This window comes from Monodelphis domestica, chromosome 1 (assembly GCF_027887165.1).
Source record: "Monodelphis domestica isolate mMonDom1 chromosome 1, mMonDom1.pri, whole genome shotgun sequence".
In the NCBI taxonomy this organism is placed as follows: domain Eukaryota; kingdom Metazoa; phylum Chordata; class Mammalia; order Didelphimorphia; family Didelphidae; genus Monodelphis; species Monodelphis domestica.
Genome location: NC_077227.1, coordinates 524,835,303 through 524,851,147, shown reverse-complemented (window position 1 = coordinate 524,851,147; position 15,845 = coordinate 524,835,303). Strand labels below are relative to the sequence as shown.

General features: G+C 34.0%; 1 protein-coding gene across 18 annotated transcripts in view; it reads right to left on the bottom strand.

The window, feature by feature from the left end:
• Positions 1-15,845, bottom strand: part of LTBP1 (latent transforming growth factor beta binding protein 1) — a 459,359-nt gene that overhangs the window by 393,377 nt on the left and 50,137 nt on the right. For all 18 annotated transcript variants that reach the window (XM_056813254.1, XM_007476056.2, XM_056813253.1 and 15 more), the window contains exon 3: positions 9,406-9,703. In XM_056813254.1, the coding sequence (XP_056669232.1) occupies positions 9,406-9,703 (298 nt within the window). The remainder of the gene's footprint in view (positions 1-9,405; positions 9,704-15,845) is intronic.

Below are 15,845 nucleotides of genomic sequence, written 5' to 3'. Positions count from 1 at the left end.
AGGTTCTCATTCTTGCTCTGCCACAAACTATTTATTTAGACAAATCACCTCTCCTCTCTAGTTCTCAGTTTTCTCATATGCAAAAAGGGGAAATACATAAAAGAACCTCTAAGATCCCAGCTAATTATTCATGATTCTATAGCTTATACTAACTACAAACTCAAAATGCATTCTGGTGTAATTTTTAAGGTGCCATTCTATTACACAATTGTTCAGTTTATTTTATTTTGTCTTTGTAGGTCTAGCACCTAATACAATGTCTTGCACATGGTAGGCATTAAATCAATTCCTGTTGCATTGAACTGGATAGTTATTTTTCCAAATAATGAGTAAATTCAAAAGGTTAAGCAATACCTAGGTTTTAGAATTGACAGAAATTTCTTTCTTAAAGAAGATTTGACAGTATTTTTGTATGACTGACCTAATATGACAGAGTATAATTAACATCATACTTTGATTATCTGATGAGTAGTCAAAGAATTACAATGTCTTACACCATAATCCTTTAAGTACTTGATGATGATGATGACATAAATGCTTGATGAACTCAGTGTGTCTACAACTTCATTATCTACTACACCATAGGACAGTAGTCATCAATATAAGGTTGATTCAGGGCAATATTTCTCCACTTGCTTTGCAAATATTAAGCACATAATATAAGAGACAGGCAAATAGACATATATTTGAATATCACAGAGAATGTATACTTACCCTGTAGAGTTGAATTCTTCTAGTCATAAGTACATCTAATTCTACCTTTCAAGTGCTACTTGAATGCTGAATTGATGGGCAATCTATGATGTAGTTTGCCCAGATACTGAATGTCTCCAGGGCTTTTTAGTTTCTTTGTTTGACCATAAACAAGGAAGTAGAGAATAGTTACTTAGTCCCTAAAATGCTTCAAAGGCCATGGTTTCTGACTTAACCATTTGGGTTAAGTTTTGCACAAACCTAAATTTGTAGATCCCTGCTGCCAAACAAAATAAGTATTGATCATTTCCTTTTCAAAGGTACTATGAATTCAGTTTAATTCAACTGAGTATTTAATACCATTCCAACACAATACCAATAATTCTCTGGTTATAAAATGGCACCAAACAAAGCATTAGACCTGGATGATAGTACAGCTAGATCCCAATTACTATAAATAACACATTCTCCCAAAAGGAACTTCATGTATTTGAATTCACACTATTCAGAGTTATAAGTATATATACAACATGGAATTGGTTCTCACAAAATAGAAATATGCAGCATGAATTTAAATAATGTGACCACTTCAGGGGATTTATCATCCACACAATTGGGGCCTAGCTATAACAGCAAAAACATATTTATATAATTCCTTATTGTTAAGAAACACTTTCCATGCATTACTTCACTTGATTACCATTTTAAAGATCAGTCATCTGAAATTGGTAATCAATTGGTATCATAAAAATGGATAGAAAATCAGTCTGAGAAGCATGAAGATGGAGGTTCAAGACCCATCTCTGATCCAGACTGGCTATGGGTCAACCTTGGGCAAATTACTTATTCTCTCAATGATCTCTAAGTCCCTCTAAGACTATCAATTGTAAAACAGTTATGGGTCTGTATAAGTGAGGGAGTTTCCTTACCACCAATTTCTTATACTACTAAAATCATAGGTCATTGCCCAAAACAAAAACAAAAATAAACAAACAAACAAAAAAAAAAACCCTGGAGACTGAGCAATTAAGGTTTACCCAATTTACCCAAAATCCTAAGTTTAAGCAAATACTCAAATTCTAGTGTTTCTGACTCCAAGTCTAGTGTTCTTTCTATGATGTTCTACTGCTTATAACTTGAAGGACTCTAAGTAATAACATTATATCTAATTATCTATATTGCTGCTATCTTCCCCCAACAGAACTCTAAAGGTAGAGATTCTTCTCTTTTTGCCCTTATAGTACCTAGCATGGAGCCTGGCACAGGGCAGGTATTTGACAAATGTTTGTTGATTTACTAACTACATGATGTTTTCAAGTATGCAAAGCACTTTTATATGTCATCCCATCTGATTCTCACCATAGATTTGTGAGGTAGGCACTTTTGTGAAGAAGGCACTTCACACTTTGATAAATGCTATTTTAGACATTAAGAAATTAAGGTTCCGAGAAATTAAATGACTTAAATATGGTCTCACCCTTCTAATATGATGGTAAAGAAAAATAATAATGTTGGAGGGGATATGGCAAAATTTGAACACTAATGCTCCGCTAGTGGAATTTTGAATTGATCCAACCATTCTCAAAGGCAATTTGGAATTATACTCAAAGAGCTTTAAAAGAATGTATACCCTTTGATCCAGCAATACCACTACTAAGTTTGCATTGTAAAGAGGTAAAAAATGGGAAAGAATCTGTTTGTACAAAAATATTTATAGCTGCACTTTTTGTGGTGGCAAAAAGTTGGAAAATGAGGGGATATCCCTTGATTGGGGAATGCCTGAATAAATTGTATATATGATGGTGATGGAATATGATTATACTATAAGGAATGATGAATTGATTGATTTCAATAAGAACTGAAGAGACCTACATGAACTGGTGAGGAGTGAAATAGCAGACCCAAGAGAACATTATATACAGTAACTGAAACATTGTGGGATGATCAAATGTGATTTGAGTTTGCTACTAATAATGCAGTGATCTAGGGCAATTCTGAGGGACTTATGAGAAAAAAAATGCTATCTGCATCTAGAGAAAGAACTGTGGGATAGAAATACAGAAGAAAACATAATGCATCACTTGTTTATATGGGTATATCATTTGGGGTTTTGGTTTTAAAAGATTATTTTGTATTATAAAAATGAATAATATGGAAATAGGTTTTGAGTGATAATATATGTATAACCCTGTGGAATTGTTCATGAATTCAAAGAGAGGGGAGGGAGACAACATGAATCATGTAACCATGGGAAATTTTTTTACTAAAATTTAAAATAATAAAAAGTTAAAAAAAAGAATTAGAGTTGTTATGAGAACTAAATAAAATAGTGTGTTGAAGATTGTTTTATAACATTTATAGTATAAACAAATATAAAGTATTATTATAAAGTTTAGTAAAAATCATAGTCTTGTGTCATCAAATCTCAAAGATGGATGGGAGTGGTTTTTCAGCAGTCATCTATATATTCAACCTATAAATGAAAAAAAAATGCCTCTTCTAAACTACAAGAACCAAGAGATCTCTTTGCCTGAAGATTTCTGGTGAAGGAGTGAGAGAAAGTGGGCTATTTATACATGTCGGATGCTTCTCCATTAAGTTTTTTTATTTCTTAGGGTCATTTAGAAGAGCCTCTATTTCCTACATAGTAATACCCGAAAAGTACTGAAGAAGGATTTCTAAACATATGGAATGAGTTTAGATGGTGATGTCCATATAGAAGAGTAGAATGCTTTATGGAATGTTTTGTTAAAATATTCTGCCCCTATAGTATCACTTCATAAACTTACAAAATAAGTAAATGGAAACAGAAGCCTTCAGCAGAGATAAGAGACATCAAAGACCATGATTTGCATGATATTAAATTACTACATTTGCCTCTTTTCCAAGGAACTTGATATGCAAAATGAAGGATAACCAACATACCATGGAGTAGCTATGATTATTCATTCCATAAGGAAACTGAAAATGGACAATGTAAACTGAATGTGAAAGAAAACATGATGTGGCATTTTATAGAGAAATTGTAAAAGGAGCCACATACTTGCTTACTTCATAATTGTATCATTTATCTGCATTGATTCTATCTTCTAATAAACCTTTCTGTGTCATTTCTTTTATTTCTTAGCATCCCTGTAAGGTTAGCCATGGATTTGGAGGGTATGGAAAGAAGGTGATTCATACCAGAAAAACTAACTTAATGGATCTCAATTTGTTTGAGGTCATAGAAAACTCCCCCCCAAAAAAAGAAACAACCATTTTCCCAAGGAATTTCAGAATGCCACGAAATGATAAAAACAGCAGTTATTTAGATTTTTTTAAGACATTAGCTATGTATAAGCTATCCAGATACAGTGGATATTACTGCACTGAGGGAAACCAGATTTCCTCATGAAGGATGACTCAAGGAGAAAGAGGCCAGATATGAGAGAAAATTTTGCTCTCATAAGTTACAAATATCATTCTCAAAAATCAGTTACCTGTATCAAATGTCTAGAATCTGTCATAAGGCCTTAATGACCAAAGGATGGTCCTATGCATCCCATTTAAGCAAGTGTTATGCTCCTATGTTTCCCACCTAAAGCCAATCAATGAAAAAAAGAGATTCAAGGAAAATCTAGACAACCTCATTTCATCATTCAGGTATTTGAAAATAAATTTCTATTAGAAGTAATGCATATGTGAACAGTGATACTGATAGAAGATGAAAAAAGTCATGACTTCAAGAACTTATACAAATGTAATGAAAGGGTTGTTGTCGCTTATACTTGAAGAAGCCAAAAATGACACCATTATGTCAGGGTCAATGTACAGCAGGTACAACTGTGGCTGCAGACCAGTATGACCTCAGAAGGTTCTACTCTGATCAATGTAATGATCAACCATGATTCTATAAAACTAAAGATGAATCATGCTACCCACCTCCTGATAAAGAAGAAATGGATTCAATACTCCAAATGATTTTTTTAATCTAAATAAGATGAGAATCTGTTTTGCTTGACTATGCATATTTTTCAAGTTTTATTTTTCTTTTTTCTTATTTATAATTGAAGGGCTGGGATGAGAAGGAAAAATGACTATTAACTAAAAGAGAAATTATATGGCTGTCATTTTATCCCACTTCTGTGATTATTCCAAAGTTTAGTTTATCATCATTAACATCATTCTACCCTCTGAACAACAAGATCTCTAGAATATGTCTAAAATCTAATTAATAGCATAATAAACCACATTTATATAGAATTTAAATAAATTCTTAATTTAATTAAATTTTTAATTGATTAAATATAAAATATTGATTAAATCAATGTCTGAATATATAAATTATTTATGTCTACTACAATTCAAGGTTCAATTCAAGTGTTTTCTCCTACAACTCACCTCTCTTATCTACCCCACCCCCTTACTAAGACTGTATAACTCCTGAAAGAATTTTGTAGTGCTTTGTATTTACTCATATGTGTACAGGTTGTATTCCACACACATACAGTAGAAATGTAAGATATTTGAGAGCAGAAAGACTTTCAGTTTGTCTTTGTGTAACCAGTGCCTGGCACTGTATCTTGCACATAATAGGCACTAAATAAATGCTTTGCTGAATTGAATTTACTAGAAATCAATCACAAGCAAAACACATAGACTTTTTAAGGAAGTCAACATCGTGAAGAGCAATCAAGTTTCATGATTTAGAGGTCTGAAAGGTTTGCAACCATGGAGGAAAGGGACTACTCAGGCTTTTTAGTGAACTGATAGAGTAGCAAAGAAATGGACAGAAATGACATACTGGAGTCTTAAAAAAAAAAAACAGCAGGGAGGCACCACAGGATCCAAGTTTAATCTTCACTCTACCCATGTCACCTTAGCTAAGTCACTTAAACCTCTCTATACCTGAGCTTTCTTACCTCATCAGTAAAATGAGGTTATTGAATTAGATATAGCCTCAGATAGTATCTTCTAGCTCTGTATCTAGGATCCTATTATCTGCCAAACAAGGTTAGAATTAATGACTTCTAATGTCTCTTCCAACTCTAAATCTATAATCACTGATTACACCAATTCTATTTGCTATCATACCTTATTCTCCAAAGTGAACACGTTCCTTGCTGTACAGCAGACATGAGAATATAGAGTGAAATGCTAAGTATTTTGTGCTCTATTCATCAAAGCACTTCATAATTTTCTTAGACTGTATATCTGATAACTACAGAAGCAATTTTGGTTGCCCTGAAAGAGTTACTAAGAAGATGAGGCTATTCCAAGATGGCACATGTGACATAATATCAGAACTCATGGCATCTTGCCCAATCTAGCATTCTTATTAATACAAATAGATATACTAATTATAATCACTGCCTCTATTTTATAGATGAATGCACCAAAGTCATTAGTGTTAACAGTTTTATGGCTAACAAATTCATAACTCTGACTAATAGCTGACATTTTAAAACAAATTATACCGCTTTTACAAAGACAATACTATCTCCTCCTAGACATAAGATTTGCATTATTGTTGTTCAGTCATTTTTTAGTCACATCTGACTCTTCATAATCCCATTTGGGTTTTTCTTGATGAAAATACTGAAGTGGTTTGCCATTTCCTTTTCTAGCTCATTTTATAGATGAGGAAACTGAGGCAAACAGGGTTAAATGACTTGCCCAGGGTAACACAGCTAACAAGTCTCTAAGACCAGACTTGAACTCAGGAAGATGACTTCCTGACTAGAGGCCCAGCATTCTATCCACCATGCAACCTAGCTGTCCTAAAAACAAAGATTTTAAACAAAGACAAAATTATAGCAGATAATTTTCATGTTCAGAACATGCAGTTTATCTTTATAAGTTATTTCATAGTTTGCTTTTAAAAATATTAATAAGAAAACAAAATAATAATAATACCATAACATAATGTCTGATGTTTAAAGCAAGGTTAAATTTTAAATTGCTGTATGTTTTTAAAACTTGGTAAAATGTAAATGTAAATGTAAATGTAAAAAATGTAAATGTAAAAAACTGTAAAAAAATGATGCAAGGATAATATTTAGTTATGATGCATAACTATATGCTTTTTCAAGGACCCCGACATATATTACTATTATTCTTAATTATGTGTAAGAAATACTTACCAAAAAAAAATACTTACCACTGGGTTCTTCTAGACTCCAAGTTACTGTAAGTGAATATAGCTGCTCTTTTACTTACAAATTTCTCATACACATCAACAATTGGTCTACCACAACTTCAGTATGTTGACTAATACTTTAATGTCACTACATTCCACCATCTCCCTAGGTGCTATATAATGTCATTTTCTCATAAAAGCAATTTTAAGGGCAGGAAAGGAGAGAACAACTCAATTTTCATTCTAGTTCACAAAAAGTCTTTTTTAAGTCATAATATAACTAAAACAGAAGTGATTTTTTAAAAAGTTTTAGCCTTTTTATAAGATAGATGTAAAAGAATTTGAGCGCCCTCAAATTTCTAAAATTAAAAGAAAGGCCTTCAGTATCACAGATACTTCTTTTATAGAATATTTATAGGAAAGCATAAATAATAAGGCCATTTCTGTTCATTTATAAAAATAGAAAGAAGTGACAAGAATATTACTAATGTAAAACATTGTGTGAACTTTCAGATAAGGTCACTGTATTACTAATTTAACTAAACTGTTTTACCTTGCTATAAAAGGCCTCTCATGAAATGGGAGTTATCTCTAAATGCTTGTAATGTAAAAACAAAATACATCAATAAATTTAGGAGTTAAAGTGCATAAGATAAAAAGGAGTAAAGACATTTCAGTGAAAGAAGTGCCCACACCAATGAAATCATGAATCTAACCAAAGTACCACATAGTTGAAACAAAGTTAGGAACAAGGAGAAAGAATATGAGGAAACACAAAAAAGTGAGGGAAAATATGAGGAAAGCAAAAGAATGGTTGAGAACTAGAAGGAGATTGATCAAAGGAGGAAAACAAGAAGAGGAAGAAGATATTCTATCAGATAATGACAGATGATAGTAGGTAGATTAACTCAAAGGAGATACATAAATTAATTTCAATTAATTACTAAATGGGCTTTTGTGGACTGCTTAGATATTTACTGATGTTGTTCATAATGGAAAATGTGTTCCAGGTTGCAAATAACTAACAAATGAACTTTGGGAGCACAACTTATTTATAAATTGAGTGCTTCCCATATTTTAAAAGCAGCTGGCAAAGTGAATAGTGTTGGTTCTGGAGCCAAGAAGACTCTTATTTCTGAGTTAAAATCAGGTCTTAGACACTTACTAGCTTAGGACCCTGGGCAAGTCACTCAACTTTGTTTCCTCATCAATAAAATGCACTAGAGAAGAAAATGGCAAACCACTCCAATGGCTTTGTCAAGAAAATTCCAAATGGAGTCACAAAGAGTCAAACATGACTAAAAAATGATTGAACAACCTATTTCAAATTGAAATAAATGATGAGTGACTATAAAAAACCTGTACAACACTATCCATGAAGGATTAGTAACTAATAATCATATTTTTTTTAAATCATGGTTTATGGTTTACTTGTTGGCTATGGGGGAGGAGGAAGGTGTAAGGAGGGTACTGGGAAGGAAGGGAGGAAAAGAACATGAATCATGTAACCATGGAAAAATATTCTAAGTCAATTAATTAAATAAAATTTTTCAATTCTAAAAAAAAAAAATCATGGTTTAGTGACTGATTCTTAGTGACATAGTTGGTGCAATCTCATTATTAAAGACCTCTGACCCCACCAGGGACCTGGATATATAGTCTTTCCAAACATCCCACTTTACACTAGATAGTTACTACTTGCCAAAGCTATTAAAAAACATGTTCTCCAAATAGAAGGCATGATCATTTCCCAAAAATGGGTAAGCAGGGCAACCAGAAAGTAAACACAATATTTTTTAAATGCCCTTAACCTGGCACTGAGGTCAATAAAATATTATCTCTTCCCCAAAAACTAACTTGTACCTGCAAGACCAATGTCTACAGAGCATTGAGTTTCTGTAGGTGAATTTCCAAGGTGAATTTATAACCAGGGAACATACCATGATCTCTTATTCCTCAAATTATTGCTTGCCACAAGGCCAGAGTGATCAACAATGATTCAGGAAGACAAAGAGTAGAGATCCAACTCCTGATTATCACCATGCTTTTTTAGTTCTTTGCCTTACTGAAAAGCTCTGGGAGACTCCAAGCAATCATGGGGTATAATAAGAGAAGAGGAGAGGAAGCATGGCTTTGAATATCAAACAAAGGATTTTACATTTGATCCTGGAGGTGATAAGTAAAGAAACATAAATTAGATTTTTCATTAGTTATGGGCATTTTTCTTTAAAGAAAGAAATTAGATGTAAGAGACAGTTGAGAGCTGAATAAATCAAAGAAAATCACAGAATCACAAAACAATAAGAGACCTCAGATGGCAGCAAGTCCAGCTCTTCACTTTGCAGATGGATAAACTGAGGCCAAGAGAAGTCACACAGATACAAGTGTCAGAAGTGAGTATTAAACTCATATATTTTAACTCCAGATGCAATTGTGCTGTATTCCCACTGTATCATGCTGCCTCTTCTAATTTTGGGAAATATTGAAAAAATAATAGAAACCTTGAAGTCATTTTATAGCATATATTAAAACATAATTAACAAATTATTTAATAGGAAATTCAAGGGGATGGGAAGAAAGTAAAGGAAGCTTACTGTGAATGCATCTGTTGAGAGATTCCAACTGCCGTTTTTGGCTTTAAAGTCAAGGTCATCTGAGCCACAGGACTGACTCTCTGTGCAATCTCCACCTTCTGAGATGTAGGATGCTGTACAGCCGGCTCTGGGATGATCCATGAAGAAGGTCCAGGGCCCTTACTGCCAGAGCTAGAGATGGAAGTAGTATCTTGCACAACTGTATTCTCACAAGCCTTGCCTTTTGTCCCTGGTTTGCACACACACAGCTGAGGCCGAAGACACATCCCACCATTTTGGCACTGTGGGATGCAGTTGGCTGTTAAAAAGAAAAGGTAGTTGATATATCATTAGCATTCCCTAAGTCTCTACAATAGGGGGATAAACCCTACAAGCCCAAAGTAAAACATATATAAAAATAAAAGTACTGAAAACCTAACATCATGCCAATCAAGCTCTTCTTTGACAAAAGTTTCCAGTTTAATCCATGTCAGATTTTTCTCTCAAAGCAAGAATAACTGTAAAAGTTTTGTATAAACTGATCCCAAGTCTAGTGATATTTCTATTATTTCTGAAATAGCAATGGATTTTGCATCAGAAGACCTGGATTTGAATACTGAATAATTTTTAATACTTGTGTGATTTTGAGCAAGTTATTTAACTTTATCTAGATCTCAATCTCCTCAAATATAAAATAAGAGGAGTGGACAAGAGACAATGCAGAAGGTCCCTTTCCAATCTCAGTCTACATTTTGATAGCATCACAAAGTCCATAAGAAAGTATTCCAGACCCCAAAATTTACTTTATAATCAAACTGGTAAATGTTTCAGCTCTATAAAGTTATTTGTATCCGTTAGTATTTTTTACATGATATGGTCAAGTCAAGCCCAGCACTCAGCCAAGAAGTGAAAAAGATATAGTGAGCATTCCATGATTTTTCTAGGTCCTCAGGTGGCATTAAGTAGTTTTAAGTGACTGTGTGGTGCTCTAGAAGTGACTAAGATATATAATCTTCTCATAAGCTCAAGACATGCTTAGCTTAATCTGGAATTAAAGTTAGAAACTCTGGATCTTTGTCCTAACCCCATCACTGAGCTCCATAAATCCCACTTCAAATGAATTCAGCCTCATAACTCAGGGCTAGTCTACAAAACAAACATAAGATAGATTGGGTTATAAAATAAGGTCAGTTTCCTTAAGCAAGATCATTTTTTTTTTACTGAGGAGCTAGGTAGCTGAGACAAAGCACCATATATAATTAATGCTCATAATGGTGTAGTAGAAGCTATTTTTAGCCCCATTTTACAAATGAGGGAAACATTGAGGCACAGAATGCCCAGCTAGTAAGCACTGAAGATAGGAACCGAATACATCTTCCTATCTAACTCCCATGCTCTACCCACTGCTCCACCAACCTTCAATGTAGAAGCACTGAAAACGAAGATGCTCTTTAAAGAGAGTGATAATAGTAATAATAACAATAAGAAGAGTAATGCTTTGCTTCACTTTCCAATAACATGAAACCAAATGCCCACCATAAGAAGTGATAGGAAACTGCATTTAAAAACTATAGCACATTATGCAATTAAGAAGTAGTCAAAAGATATAAATAGCGAGTTTTCAGATGAAGAAATCAAAGCTATCACTAATCATATGAAAAAATGTTCTAAATCCCTTTTTATTAGAAAAATGAAATTAAAACAACTCTGAGGCACCACCTTATACTTATCAGATTAGCTAATATGACAGTAAAAAGAAAAATGATAAATATTGGAAGGATGTGGCAAAATTGAGGCACTAATGAACTGTTGGTGGGGCTGTGAACTGATCCAACCATTCTGGAGGGCAATTTGGAATTATGTCCAAAATACTATAAAACAATGCATACCCTATGATCCAGATATACAACTACTAGGTCTTTATCCTGGAGAGATCAAAAAAAAGGTGAAAGGAACTACTTGTACAAAAATATTTCTAGCTGATCTTTTTGTGGTGGCCAAGAATTGGAAATTAAGGAGGTGTCCATCAATTGGGAAATGGCTCAACAAATTGTGGCATATGATGGTGATAGAATACTATTGTGCTATAAGGAATGATGAACTGAATGATTTCAGAGAGAGCTGGAAAGTCCTACATGAACTGATGCTATATGAAATAAGCAGAACTAGGAAAACATTGTACATGGTAACAGCAATAGTGTGGAATGATCAACTGTGATAGACAGCTCCTCTCAGCAAACTGAGGGACTTGTGACTAAGAATGCTCTCAACCTCCAGAGAAAGAAATGTTGAAGTCAGAATGCAGATGATGTGATTTTTCAACTGGAGTGGGGTTTGGGGAAGGGGTTGGTTTTATAAGATCATTCACTTCCAGAAATTAACAATATGGAAATATTGTCACATAATACATGCATAACCCAGTTGAATTGCTTACCAGTACTGAAAGAGGAAAGGGAAAGGAGAGAGGGAAATAAGTTTGACAATAAATCATAGGAAAACTTGTGTAGAAATTTGTTATAAGATATAATTGGTAATAAATAAATAAATATTTTTAAATAAATAAATACTCTGACACAGAACATTAAAATGTCTTAAATACTTTAGAAAACCAAAACCAGACTTTAAAACGGTGACATAGCTAATCTTGACCTCTTCATCCAAAGGGGATTGGACTAAATGATTTCTAAGATCCCTTCCAGTTGCAAAGATCATGATTTAAATAATGTCATTTCAATGTGGTTAGCCAGCTAAGAAATATTTATTAAATACATACTATATCCCAGGTACTGTGCTAAGTACCATGGATACAGAAAAAGGCATAAAGCAGTCCTTGCTCTCAAGGAGTTCACAGTCCAATGAGGGCACTATGCAAACAACAATGTACATAATAAATATGGAGATTATCCAGACAGTGGCATAGTGAAATGGTAAAGGAATGGATTTTGATCTAAGGACCCTCTATTGCATAACAGAAGCCTGATGAATTATCTGCTATTTTTCTCTATACCTGGATACTACTTATTTTAAGACTTGAGGACTGTGAGTCACATGGTAACTGAGTTAAAAGGAAACCTGGAACATTAAAGGAGTCAGTTTCTAGAACTGAAAATAGTTTTCATATCTTGTGCCATTGAGACAGAGTGAGATTGTCTTTATGCTTTCAAATGGAAACATGTTTTTGTTAAACATCTGAGAATGATTTCCTTTCCTCTTCCTTCCTAAGGTGTGCTGCTAACATCTTCTGATCTACAAGGAAGTCTGCACCAAGCAACTTGTAAAACTGTCTATTTAGAGAGAAAGCATTGGAATCTTTCAAAATCCCATTTAGAGATTACATCTATTGTCCTATTTGTTTGTAAATAGAATTTTCTGGAAAACAGGGGTCTCAACACACTAATAAGAAATGTTTGATTAAAAGTATACATTTGGGGGCACCTGGGTGGCTCAGTGAATAAAGAGCCAGGCTTAGAGATGGGAAATCCTGGGTTCAAATTTGACCTCAGACACTTCCTAGTTGGGTGCACCTGGGCAAATCACTTAACACCCATTGCCTAGCCCTTACCACTCTTCTGCCTTGGAATCAATATAAGTCTTAATTCTAAAATGGAAAGTAAGAGTTTCTTAAAAATAAGTTTATTAGTTAATAAACATAGGTAAGTGGCACAGTGGACAGAATGCCAGGTCTGGAGTCAGGAAGACTAAGTTCAAATCCCATCTCTGATACTTACTATCTGTATGACCCTGGGCAAGTAATTTAATTCTATTAACCTCAACTCCCTCGTTTATAAAACAATAATAATAATAATAGCATTTACCTCCTAGGGTTGTTATGAGAAACAAATAGGATAATATGTATACAGTGCCTAGAAAAATCTTAAAGCATTATATAAATGTCATTATTACTATTATTATAAAGAAAAATACAAAGTTGGAACAGGCCTCTTGAGACAAGTCGTAAGAGAAATGATTTTAAAACAACTCTGAGGTACCACCTCATACCTAGCAGATTGGCTAACCTACAGCAAAGGAAAGTAATAAATGTTGGAGAGGATGTGACAAAATTGGGACACTAATGCATTGCTGGTGGAGTTGTGAATTGATCCAACCATTCTGGATGGAAATTTGGAACTATGCCCAAAGAGCACTAAAAGACTGTCTGCCCTTTGATCCAGTCATACCACTGCTGGGTTTGTGCCCCAAAGAGATAATGAAGAAAAAGACTTGTACAAGAATATTCATAGCTGCACTATTTGTGGTGGCAAAAAATTGGAAAATGAAGGGATGCCCTTCAATTGGGGAATGGCTGAACAAATTGTGGTATATGTTGGTGATGGAATACTATTGTGCTCAAAGGAATAGTGAACTGGAAGAATTCCATGTGTAAGATTTAAATTAATATCCAATACTTCAAGTATTATTTTTATAAAGTTTATTATCTGACAAAATAGAACTACATGACTAAGTTTTTCTACCTGCTCAAAAATCTCTGCTCCACCAAAGCCACAACAGGAAGGAAGAGGCAGAGAGATGGACCTCCAACCAATTTATATCCTGTCTATGTCAGCATGTAATGACAGGAAATAAATGGGGTTATGGGAATCATAGTTTTGCTGGGGATCATGGTTTTTAGGGTAACAGATTCGAATTATACACATGTGGAACTGGAACTGGAACAACCTCCAGGAATTGATGCAGAGGGAAAGAAGCAGAACCAGGAGAACACAAAGACTGATACACTGTGGCATAATCAAATATAATGGACTTCTCTACTAGCAGCAATGCAATGATCCAGGACAATTCTGAGGGACTTATGAGAAAGAACACTATCCACGTTCAGAGGAAGAACTGTGGGAGTAGAAAAACAGAAGAAAAACAACTGATTGGTCACATGGGTTGATGGGGATTTGACTGGGGATGTAGACTAAACCATCACCCTAATGCAAATATTAATAATATGGAAATAGATATTGATCAATGACACATGTAAAACCCAGTGGAACTATTTGTTGGTTACAGGAGGGAGGTGGGATGAGGGGAAAGAACATGAATCTTGTAACCATGGAAAATATTCTAAATCAATTAAATACAATTTTTCAAATCAAATTTAAAAAAAGAGAAATGATATGATGTGCCTAAGGCCTCACAAATAATGTCATGAAACTAGCATTTGAACCTGGATCCATTTATGCTAAGTGCTCTTTCCACCACATTTGCAAAAGAAAAAATGTAATTTAAAGCCTTTAAGTTGACATGATCTGATAACTTAATAATAGAAATGAGAACACAAAGGGAGCTAGAGAGCATCTAACCCAACTTCCTCAATTTGGAGGATGAAAAAATTAAAGCCTAGAGGTCCATGGCTCATCCAAGGTTACCATACTAGTAGAGCCAACAGTTGAACTCAGGTGTAACTCAGAATCCAAATCCAAACCCTTGCAATGATACAAAGTCATCTCTATTTTCTAAAGGAAAAAATTTATGTATTTAATAAATATGTTTGATTACTTGATAGATTTATCCCCAAAAGCACCCAACACAATGAACTACATATGAAAGTTTCCCAATAAATGTTTATTTATTGATAAATTTAATTTTTTAAAAGAATCATGTGATTTTATCTCTGCTCCTTTCATATGGTCCAAGTGCTGCCATAGAGAAAATGTACATGTACCTACCAGTTAGGCAGCAGAAATTTTCTGACCTGTATACCTCATAAAAACATTTAATGAGATTGTTAACTTCATATTTCAACTTGGCTTACACAGTAGGATTAAAACAAAATAGTGCCCAGTATTTCCAAGTAGATGTTTCTTGTGACAGAGGAATGATCCAGAGACTTTGAGAGGCAGAGCCTGGAAGACAAACATTATACCCAAACCAACCCTCTAATACATTCTCTATCAAATATATATTTAAATATTCCTTTACCTACTAGAATTAACCAAAGTTGAGTTCTGCTGGGTTTCTAAATACCTGGTGAAAAAAAGTTCCACTTAGACATTTGTATTCCAGAATCACTTTCAAAAGTCCAAGTTGAGAATGTGTTTTTAAAACTTTCTAAAAATCTCTGAGTATCTGGACTGTCAAACTTAAAGAAAATGGCCCAAAACAGAGGCTCTCTGATGATGGATTCAAGATGTAGAATGTGCTACACATTTTAGACATGGAAAATGAGGAAATGAATATGTTTTGCTTGATAATGCATATTTGTTATATAGACATTGTTTTTCTTTTTTTTTCCAACCAGAGAATTAGGAGAGAGAAAGCAAGTCCTTTTTAATTGGGAAAAAAATGTAAAAAAATGAAAACAAAAAACCTCTGAAGCTCGCAGAGGTCATAAGATCAAAGGCTTATAGGGCTTACATCTGTAAGGAGCCTAAAAATGATCTAACACAAAAATCTCTCATTTTATAGATGAGGACACTGAGATCCAGAGAAGGTAAGTGACTTGTTCAAAGTCA